At 41.0% G+C, this 10,938-nt stretch overlaps 1 protein-coding gene across 5 annotated transcripts in view; it reads left to right on the top strand.

Annotated features, from left to right (window-relative positions):
- Positions 1 to 10,938, top strand: part of XPO4 (exportin 4) — a 97,449-nt gene that overhangs the window by 13,111 nt on the left and 73,400 nt on the right. For 3 of the 5 annotated variants that reach the window (XR_002125139.1, XM_019652397.1, XM_019652398.1), the window contains exons 2-3: positions 3,594 to 3,699; positions 8,978 to 9,119. Coding sequence is in view for 4 of the 5 variants with exons in the window: in XM_019652397.1 (XP_019507942.1) it covers positions 3,594 to 3,699; positions 8,978 to 9,119 (248 nt within the window). In the remaining variant the exon portion in view is untranslated. Of the gene's footprint in view, positions 1 to 3,593; positions 3,700 to 8,701; positions 8,870 to 8,977; positions 9,120 to 10,938 lie in introns of those variants that run through there. The other 2 variants (XM_019652401.1, XM_019652399.1) reach the window with 2 other exon arrangements.

The following is a 10,938-nucleotide window of genomic DNA, read 5'->3' on the forward strand; positions in this document are numbered from 1 at the left end:
GCGGCTGCTCAGCTCGGGCTGGACTCGAACCGCTGTTGCTCAGAGCTCAAACTCTTGAGCGAGCTCTTAACCAACTGAGCCACTTGGCCGGCCCGATATATCCATGTTTTAATATAAGATTATTTGACTCCAATCTGAATAAGATTAATAATTTTATAAAGCTGGTCTGTCTTGTTTTGTGTTTTTGTGGCAGAGGTTAGAGAATTCCTTAGAGAGCAAGTCAGCAGAATGACCATGACCTAATCAACTGTGATACTAGAGCACTCACCCTGTGGCCTGGGAATCCCACAGGGAGAGGGAGTGAATGTCCGGAGGAAAGGCAGAGCAACATCCAGGGCCTGGGGCCAGGCTGCCTGCCATTGGCTGTGTAGCTCTTGCCAGGTCATTTAACCTGTGTGCCTGCTTCTTCATCTCTGAATAGAAAAATACACTTAATGTGAAGATTAAATGATTCCATTTACATTGACAGGCAAGTGTTTAGTATAATGCCTGACACATAGTAAGTGTTCTATAAATGCTGTTATTTTGTACTTTAATGTATCAAGGAACATTGTATCAAAGCACATAAATCAAGATAACCTTATAGGAAGCACTCACCAAACACTTGTTGGATTAAGAAAATGTCTCCTAGAGTAGTAGCTGACAGAACTTGTGTGGGGTGGGAACGGTTTGTGTCTGCACTCTCCCACATGGTACCTGGAGCCATGTGTGGCTGTGAAACATTGGCAGTGTATTGAGTGCACCGCAGGAACCCCCCACCAGCAGCCACAGGTAGAGTGTGGGGGTTGGCTGCCATACTGGGCAGCACAGGTCAGAGTGTGGCTGCCTGTCTCTCTGCATTCACCTTCAGGTTTGTAAATACTGACTCGATTTCAATTAATCCTCTTAGGTTCTGTCATTACTTCTGCTTGTTGCTTTCCCACTGTCAAATGATTACTGATCTGACGTATCAAATGCATCTTTAGTAGCTTCTTTCTTATTGTTCCGATTCCTTTTCTTGCATTAGAATCATCACAAGACAATACTTTTGAAAACATTGATGACACATAATATTGATGAAAATGGCCATATTCTTTGCTTCATAATTATGTCATTTTCATGTTTATAAATGACAAATAGAATGATTAAGACAATGGAGTTATTATCACCTTCATATATACACCTACCTTTAACGTTTGTCCACTTATGAACTGTTTCAAGAAAGTTTTTTACACAGATATCATAAAGGAATAAGGAGTGGCCTTTTAGCAAAACAAGAAAACTCAGGCTCTTGTCACAGAATATTGGGTAATGAAGTAATTCTTGTGTAATGATCCAAATCTGTTTTTGTTTTTAATAGTTTACACTGATACTTTATGTGGAGGGATGTCCTGTTAGAGCCTAACCTTAGGGCCACGGCTATACCTCCTGTCTTCTGCACCGTGGGCAGCTGTCACAATGGAGACCCCAGGTCACTCGGAGTTGACACGTGTCTCTAGGGTACATGCAAGTGTGCTTGCTTTCGTTTTGGGACCCCTGCTTTTGCTTCTTTTTTAGGTTGTGAGGATTCCTTAATTTCTTGTAAGCTCAGCAACACACTTAACTTTCTTTGGAAATAGTTTATTCACCATTTTTATTTGGTTTTAGCAGAAGAGTTGTTCAAGGTGTCTAGTCAGCAGTACCATTGGGAATGGAAGGCCCACTCATTTAAAAAGTAACACAGTGTGTCCTTCAGCATTTACATTTATATTTTGATAGGCGCTCCAGAGGTTTAAGGAGAAGTTATAGATAGAAAACTGAAAATTGAGCAAAATCTTATCATTAACTTCAAACCTTTAGTGAATGAATCAGACTATCAGTGTACATGTTTTTGGCTGATACAAGTTTCCTCGTCTGTAAAATGGGGATTATAGTAGCCTCTACCTCATAGGGTTGTTGTGTGAGGGATAGTGAGATCCTTCTTTTCTTTCTTTCTATGTATCTACCTTATCTTTTATATTATACTTCATTGTTGATGAAATCTGATATTTAAAAAATGAAATACCACTCTTTGTTATACTAAAATTATGTTCAGACCTGTACTTTATTTTATTTATTTATTTTTTTAAAGATTTTTATTGGGGAATTGGGGGAAGAGAACAGATAAGTTGCTGTCCATTTGTTTTTCAGTCTAGTTGTGGAGGATGTTGGTTCACTGGCCCATGTTGGTATTATCATTGTGCTCTTCCCCAGTGAGGCAGTCACTCGCCGGTCATTGGACTGCAGGTCACGAAAGCTCAAGCCAGTTGCCCACCAGCCCCACCGCAGCCTATGCCGTCACCGGCAACTCACGGCAGCCCAGCTCCAGGTTGAGCTGTTGTTCACCATCTTATCTGTAGAGGGCGCAGCGTCACTGGTCCTCTTGTGGGATCTGAATGGGGACCCTGCTGCTTAGAGCTGGCGTCCCAAGCCAACTTCTAACCAACGCACCACTTCTCCAGCCACAGTAAAACGTTTTAAAAAGTAACACAATTCTTTATTGGAAGTGTTTGCATTTTTATCTAGAGAGCTGTAGAGGGCGCTTGATCATTAGGAATAGTACTGTGAGCAGGCGTTAACTAATTATAAGAATTCCTTTAGGCCAGAGCATCACAGTTAGTTAATTTCTCGTGGATGCACATCTTTCTTTTGCTATTTTAAAAGAAGTTAGAATGACTAATGTTGCATAATTGACATAGTTTATAATGAATATTGATGTAATGTACTTGGTTGCAAATGTTTTTCATCTTCCAGATTCTTCAAATATAGTTGAAATTAGGATTTCCCTACTTTATTTTGGTTACAATAACAAAGGTTTCTTTTCCTCCCAGTTGCCCTTCCTCTCCTCTCCCAAACTGAGAATTCTGATACTTTGATTGGTAGGCTTTACAAGCAGCGTCTATTCTCCACATGGGTCAAAGACAACCAAGCCATGTAAGGGGACAGTGTACTTAGGTAGGTCTAGTTCAGAGAGTGTTCTTTCCAGAATGAAATGGAATTGAGAAACCTGGGCAGACTTTAGAAGTTGTTTTGTTAAGATATGTCTGGCTTTTCTGGATGATTAATTTATTATTCAGAGAAGAGTTCCAGGCTTTACTGTTGCCTGTTTTTTCTGGTTTAGTTGTTATTTTAGAAAACTTGAGTAGAATTATCTGATAATACTTCTATCTTTTAGAAATCAATTTTTAGTAACTTTGGATTCAATTTCACCAGTGCTAAAAAATTTCAGAATTATTTGAACTTGGTCAAGTTAGATGGAGTGGTATAATTTAGAATAAAAGGCAGTAAGTTAGCTGTGTTTTTAAAAAATACAAAAAATAGTTAGGGAAGTATCATTTCTAAAGTGTAGGCAACTGTAAAGGGTTCTGACCTAAACCTTGCCAGGCATTTCTCTCTTTTCCCCGAAACTTTTATATATTTGTGATGAAGTTTTATATTACAGTTCCTAAAAAAGTAAGTAAGTAAGAATTTCTCCCATTGCCCCCTGAAAGTGCAGGTATTTTCTCTTGTTATGGGTAGAAGGATTGCTGGTGTTCAAGCTTTCTCATTAAACAAGTGTGCTTTGTTCTTCTGTTTGTTTCGTTTTAACTGTCAAGGCACCACCTTCCATGGTCAACAATGAACAGCGCCAACATGCAGAGCACATATTCTTATCGTTTAGGAAATCAAAATCGCCATTTGCCGTTTGCAAGCATATTTTGGGTAAGTATTCACTTTATAGACATTGCTGTGTAATCAAACCTAGTTTTTCTGTCTTCAAAGTTAGATCTTTTAAATTTCTTTTAAAGTAAGCGGGTTTGTACAGTTACAGGTATTCATTAGTGATCATTCTACGGAAGTGGCTTTAAAGATATTCCGTGTAGCCAGACAGAAAACTTTTTTTTCTTTTGGATTTTCCTCCCCTAAATATAGTGTCCAATAACTTGTTTTATTATTGACCATAACATGAAGACTGTTAAGAGTGGAGAAAAAAAAATTAATATTTTTTCAATTGTTTTCAAGTGATATCATTTATTATGGAAATGTACTATATCTTATCCCAGTATTTTAAAATTAAGGTTGTTTTTGAGTATTTCTATATTTTTTTAATTGTTTTTTTCCCGTAGTTTTTTTAACCATATAGTTTGTATAAAGCTTGCTCAGCAGATATTAGTTCTGTATAGGTTATCACTGTATATCCTAAAATGAAGCATTGATTTTTACTCTTGTAAAAAATGTTTTATGAGTACCTTATATGTGATATATGTACAGAAATGATCTCTTTCCAAAGATGGCATTTTCTAAGATACACATACATGCAGTTTCCTACCTCTTAGATATTTTTCAATAATAGTGAGAGAGATTCCATTGGTTATTGTTGTTTTATAACCTGATTATCATTGGCTGTTTTTCTTAATTGGAGCCATTTTTTTGTAACCCTATTTAAGGCTCTGAAAGGCAGAGGTCTCCATGACCACATAATTGGCTAGTTGAGTATTAGGAACTAAAAGATCTGCCCTTTTATTCTTGTGCTTTTAGTAAGACTTAACCCGCTAGCGACCAGTACTCTGGTCTCCAGGCTGAGATCACCTACTGTTCAAGTTGTATGTTACAAATGCTCTGTGTAAAGGCCCGTCAGGAGAATTCTCAGATGGAGTGGCAGGAGCTGGTTTAGGGACTGTGCCATTCGGCCGGTAGGGCCTGCTGCTTGCTCTGAGCCTGTTCTCACCTGTGAAATGGGAATAATGATGCCATTGTCCTTAATGGGTTTGGCTTCAGTTGTGAGGTGCAAATGTAGGAACAGTCAGGTAAATGTCATGACCCCATCACCTCATTTCACATGGTCTTCTAAAATGATGATAAGCTTAAAAACATGCTGTTTTCTGTTCACAAGTAGCTAGCAGTGGTGAAGGCGGGTCTGCCTCACTCAGGAGTTAGACCTTACCATTAGAGGAACAGTTTTTTTGATAACCACCTTTTAAATTCTAAATGAGGAAGTCTTTTTTGTTTGTTTTTTTTTGAGTCATCATTTTTTATACTTGGGTGAGTTTGTTTCTGGCGTTAAGAAAATTTGTTACGTGTTGGAGAATACTTAACTCAGTGTTAAATTAAGAGAAGCAAAACTAAACACCAGGAACCTCAGTGTTGCAGATTTAAGGGAGCCTTGCTTCATCTTCATTGCCTGGAAATTGCTCAGCAACTAGATTTAGAAAACCATTTTGTTAAATTCGTCACCTAAAATCGGAGTCTGGTTTTCATGGCGTTTGCCTTAAGTCTGTCAGCTAGGGTCCATCAACCCCATTCGACTGTCTATTGTAACTCATTTGTCACCCTGTACGAGTTGGGAAGTAGTTGACTAAGTTATAAGTATTGTATCAGAGTGTATTTCTTTATGCCACGCTTTCCTTTTTAAAATTATATACATTTATGAAGTACTATTGTTTTGTAATGATTTGAGCTTGTTTGGAAAACTTGTTTTTCTGATAAAATTTCAAAAACCAGTATGGCTAGTTCCAGTCATGCATTTGAAATTAGTTGGGTTTCGAAACATTAACTGTGTAAGAGGTCAAGGGCATGTTTAAAACGAGCATAATCATTGATGTACTGCCCAGCCCTGTGTTACGCTGATGCTGACTCTGAACTTCACAGACAATCTCTTACCTCCATGCTCAATTGCCACCAGCACAGAAGGTTGATTCCTCTAAGAAGACTTCTCATGCAGGTGGCAGTCAATCGCAATTCAGAATTTTCACATTCTTAGCTAGGGATTATATGTCATTTTCTAGAACGTCTGGGTAATGCATTCTAGCAAAGGGGAGACTTTCTCTCCGATGCTTCTCTTTTCTGTCCTCTTACACTTCTTCCTCCCCCGTTTGACTGATTCCGTTTCTCAGTTCTCATTTCTTTCTCTTCTTATCCTTCTGTTTTCATTCTGGCTTTGCTCTTTCCTGTGTGCGCTTCATCACAAGAACGCTTTTGGACCCTTCACCTCTGATGCCTTTGGCACTTGGGGACATTCTCAGTTGGCAGGGTCAGCTGCGTCCCCCTCTCGTTAAGGAGCTGCTGCTCTGCCGTGAGGGCCAGCTCGGCTCTCAGAGCAAGCTTCATGGCATTCTTTTGCCTTTCTCTCAGGGAGAGACAGATTTCTTTCATTTCCTGTCTCAGAAGTAGCCCGCACAGATGAAACGGGAGCCTCTCTAGAGCTGGTGTGCCTGTGCAGCCATCACTCAGGCTCTGGGGCTTCCGGCACCTGCGCTTTAAGGCAGAGAGGGGACTCATTGCTGACAACTGGGCAAGGAGGGCTTTGTTTTTCTTTTCAAAGTGTTTTCTGATTGGAATGCAGTGAGTGCTTTTCCTTTCTTATTTACTTCACTTTAACTCTTGTCTTCATGGCTCTGTAGTTTCAGATGGCTGACAAGATACAAATGAATTTTATTTACATGATTATTATTAAAGAAGTTGCTGTGGTAGGAAGTGAAAGCATCCTGCTAAAGTGATGATCTAGACAGTGCCCTAGTCCGTGGAAAATCATCCTGGAAGTGTTAGAAATTCTGCATGAGTGCAGTCCTCGTGAAGACCTGGCCATTTTTTTTTTTTTTTTTTTTTTTTTTTTAGCTGAGCCATCCTGCCACCTGTTGGCAGCTCAGCGACTGCTCAGCTCGGGCTGACTCGAACCGCTGTTGCTCAGAGCTGAAGACCTGGCCATTTTGAGTGTCCCTACAGCTGAGAGCAAGAGGAAGCCTCGTGTACACTGCCAGTCGTGTCTCCTACTTGGCAGGCTGCTAGAGTTCCTTCAAGCAACTTTTGCACATTCGTATTATGTGTATGTGCAGTTTATGATGGCTAAGAGCAGTTTTCATGAAGCAGTGTAATTTATTAGGTTAGGAAAATTTCTTTTAAGTTTGGAATTTGGCTTTCTTTTTTCAGATTCCTCCATTCTTAGAGACAGGTTCTTATAGGAGCAGTAATAGACATCTTCATTTGACACCAAACAGAGGTATCTAAGGAAGAGAGTTACCTTGAAAACTATGGCATGTTGTTCCTCTTCTGTACTTGCTCCTCCCCCCCCTCCCGTCCCCCCAGCACAGATAGAAGCCCGCATGTCCCACTGGTCCTGAAAGCCTGAAGGTGCTTGTTTGTTCTTCTTACCTTCACTGGCATATCACTTGGGGTGGATCAGTACTGCTCAAGGCACATAGTCAAGGCACACAGCAGCCACATGGCCTCGACTTTCCCCTCTCTCTCTCTTGCTACATCAGTTCCCTTCAACTGTAAAAATGCAGGAATTGAATTACATGATCTTTGTGGAGTTCTGTTTCTAAATTCTTTGAGTCCCTAAGATTTTGCTTGCTTGTTAAAAAACCATGGTTAGGAATTTCAGGTTTCTTGTCCTTAAAATTTTTACTGTTGTAATAGAATATGAAGATAGGCAAACAGCCATCATTTTCTTTCAAAAGGAGATTTCTAATAAGAGATTATTTGAATTACCTCTGTGATTCAGGACTATATTTCTCCTTCAGTGATCTAAATAGATATAGCTGGTTTCTGTTTCAAATCCTCTTTGAATAAAATACTTTTTTGTTTTTCTCATGAAATTTTAATTAATAAGTTCACGTTTTTGGAAGCTATTGCTTTATTTAGTGATTATATTTTGAAGTCTCTAAATTTTTGTGAGTTTTGATGATCCCCTCAATTAGAATTCATGTTAAGATAGCATGGAATAATAAAACTTAAAAAGGTCCAAATTGGTTCCTCTTATTAATGGGTTGTCGGAAAAATCATGACATATTTTTTCTGTTTTTTGTTGCAAAAATGCGTCATGACTTTTCCAACAACCCACTAGTTTTGGTATTTTCAAAACTCCTAGGTAGCAGTCTAATGTAGTAGGAATTTATGTAGGGTGTACCTTTTCTCACACTTTGTAGCTAATTGTGTCAAGAGCACTTGTAAGATTTTTAAATTATCTGAGCTTGAATAGGAGATAGAATGATGTGCCTGAGTGTCTTCATGCTCTTCTGATAAATTCTTGAAGGTGCCGTTCTGTGCCCAGAGTGAGTTTCATGGCTTTCAGATCCCCCAGTTTAGTGTTCTTGGCAAATAACCTGCAGTGTGAGCATAGATTTTTCAATGGGTTTCACTTGATGGTTATTTTTAGAGCTTCAGAAAATTCCCACTTTTTCTTGACTTCATTTTGACTGTCTCTCCCTTCTGATAATGCTGTTTGGAACCGCCTGTAGTGGTTTTGGTGAATAAAAGAAGAATAGAAAATTAATATAAAATATTTTTAGGTATGTTAATTTTCTATTTTTTTCCCCCACCTGATTCAGTTTTTAGTCCAGATACTATAACTTGCTAGTTAAGGCTGGATCTTTCTAAGTGTAGTTTTGGGATTTACTCAGTTTAATCAGTATTGCAATCAGAAAATTCACGAGAACTTCTCACCTTGTGTAAATGTGACTTTTAAAAAAAAAAAAACATTTTGAGGATGATAACCTAGATGTAATTGTGTTGATTTCTGAACTTGCTATTGGAGATGGGTCATCCTGTTGAAAGCTTCACCCCTTGACAGACTGCAGCGTTCTAACAGCACGGCTCATCACAAGTAGCAACGTTCAAGGGCAAGTTTACCAAGGTGTCCTGCAGACGCCACGTTGTTTTGCACAGGGTGAGGATCTCCCAGACATTTTCCGATTGCTTTATATTTTTATTTTTATTTTTTTTAAAGCTGTGTTATTTTTTAGTTCTTCATGCTTTGGAAGTAACAGTTGAAGAGAGGTGAGGAAAGTTTGTGAAAATTGTGATCGGTGATTAGCTGCCACCTGCCTGAGGTGTCTCCTGAGAGGAACTAACCTTTTTGTGGTGCTAGAGCGAGGTCACTGGATAAAAAGAGCAGGTAAACACCTTCCTCCTTGTCCGCGGAGTTCTGTTTCAAAATTACTAAGTGCAGAGTGCTCGGGACATCGAGCTGCCGTCTAAAGAACGTGTCCCCTTCCCTCTGCAGAGACCAGCAAGGTGGACTACGTCCTGTTCCAGGCAGCCACGGCCATCATGGAGGCCGTCGTGCGTGAGTGGGTCCTCCTGGAAAAAGGCAGCATCGAGTCCTTGCGCACGTTCCTGCTGACCTATGTCCTGCAGAGGCCCAAGTGAGTGCCACGGGGACGCGGGAGTGCCCAGTGGCCCCTGCTGGAGTCTGCTCCTGTGTTCTCCAGTTTCAGTGGGAGGCCTTCATGGTTAAGCCCTGTGTGGGCTCGTGTTCGAAAATCCCATACATGCATGACGGCCAGTTTTGCTGCTTCATGAAATAATGCTTTTTATTTGAGCTGGTGGTCCTGGTTTTGTTTCGTTGAAAAGACTGCTAGAGGTTAGGTCTTTTTGTTGTTTCCTTCCAAGGATTGGGGTTGCAAATAAAAATTGATCTTGGACTCAGTTGAGAGCCTTTCTCCTTGTCCTTCCTTGGTGCTTGGTAAGTATCAGGAGACGTCAGTGAATGTCCCAAGACAGGGTGATGGTGGGGTCAAGAAGTGTGGACAAACGGGGTGTCACAGACACCTGCACACAGAAGTGCATGTTAAGTCAAAAGTTGTAGAGAAAAAGCTCCAAACTCTTCGGCAGTCTTCTCTGGCTTGAGGAGCCAAAGGGTAAAAGTAAAGGTCTTTGTACGTCATACACACTGTGATGTTTAAACATTTTACAGGATGTGTACATTTATTGCTTTATAATTTTTTTTTAAGATTTTATTGGGGAGTTGGGGGAGGGGAACAGCGTTGGGGAATTGGGGAAGGGGAACAGACAAGTTGCTGTCCTTTTGTTCTTCAGTCTGGTTGTGGAGGATGTCGCTTCACTGGCCCATGTTGGTATTATCATTTTGCTCTTCCCGGGTGAGGCAGTCACTCGCTGGCTGCTCACAGTGGCTCACGGCAGCTCACAGCAGCTCACACCCGCTGCTGGCCAGCTCCACTGCAGCCTACGCCGTCGCTGGCAACTCACGGCAGCCCAGCTCCAGGTCCAGCTGTTGTTCACTATCTTAGCTGTAGAGGGCGCAGCATCACTGGCCCGCATGTGGGATCTGATCCGGAGCCCTGCTGCTCAGAGCTGGCGTCCCAAGCCAACTCTTAACCAACACTCCACTCGGCCGACCCACTTTATGATATTTTTTATAGATATGAGGAAAATTATCAGCCATACAACTTTTGGGAGAGATTCATTTCCCACTTTTCATTTTTTTTTTTTTTTAAGAGATTTAAAAAATTTTTTTATTGGGGAACAGTGTGTTTCTCCAGGACTTATCAGCTCCAAGTCAAGTAGTTTTTTTAATCTATGGTAGTTGTGGAAGGCGCAGCTCAGTGGCCCATGTGGGGATTGAACTGGCAAACTTGGTCTTATGAATACTGCCCCCTTGTGCTCTAACCACTTGAGCTAACTGGCTTCACCCCACTTTTCATTTTTAATGTCCCCCAAATTCCAAGTTTTCTCCTAGGAGGAGACAGTGCACATTCCATGTGTGCTGTTTGTGTGGGTGGATGCTTTTCGCATAGATGTTCCTTTTACGCTCAACAAAGGAAGTGTTGTGTAATCAGAAATGCTGGTGCTTAGGAATGGCAATTCTTTAACATGCATAAACCTTTAAACACGATTTGGAGCATACTGTTATGCCTTGTTCCTACTGACTGCCGGCAGTCTTTGAGTTTCTGACATTTAAAATGACCGGCCTGCGGCCGAGTGGCGCGATGGTTAAGAACTGGCTTGGGACGCCAGAGGGCCCCGGTTCGGATCCCACATATGAGGGCCAATGACAATGCCCTCTACAGCTAAGATGCTGAACAACCGCTCAACCTGGAGCTGGGCTGCTGTGAGTCACTGACAACGGTGTAGGCTGCAGTGGGTTGCCATGGGCTACCGTATGTAGCCAGCAGCCAGCGTGAGCGGCCAGCAGCCGCAGTGAGCAACCGTCCAGAAGCCGGC

The sequence above is a fragment of the Hipposideros armiger genome, unplaced genomic scaffold (genome assembly GCF_001890085.2).
Source record: "Hipposideros armiger isolate ML-2016 unplaced genomic scaffold, ASM189008v1 scaffold_178, whole genome shotgun sequence".
In the NCBI taxonomy this organism is placed as follows: domain Eukaryota; kingdom Metazoa; phylum Chordata; class Mammalia; order Chiroptera; family Hipposideridae; genus Hipposideros; species Hipposideros armiger.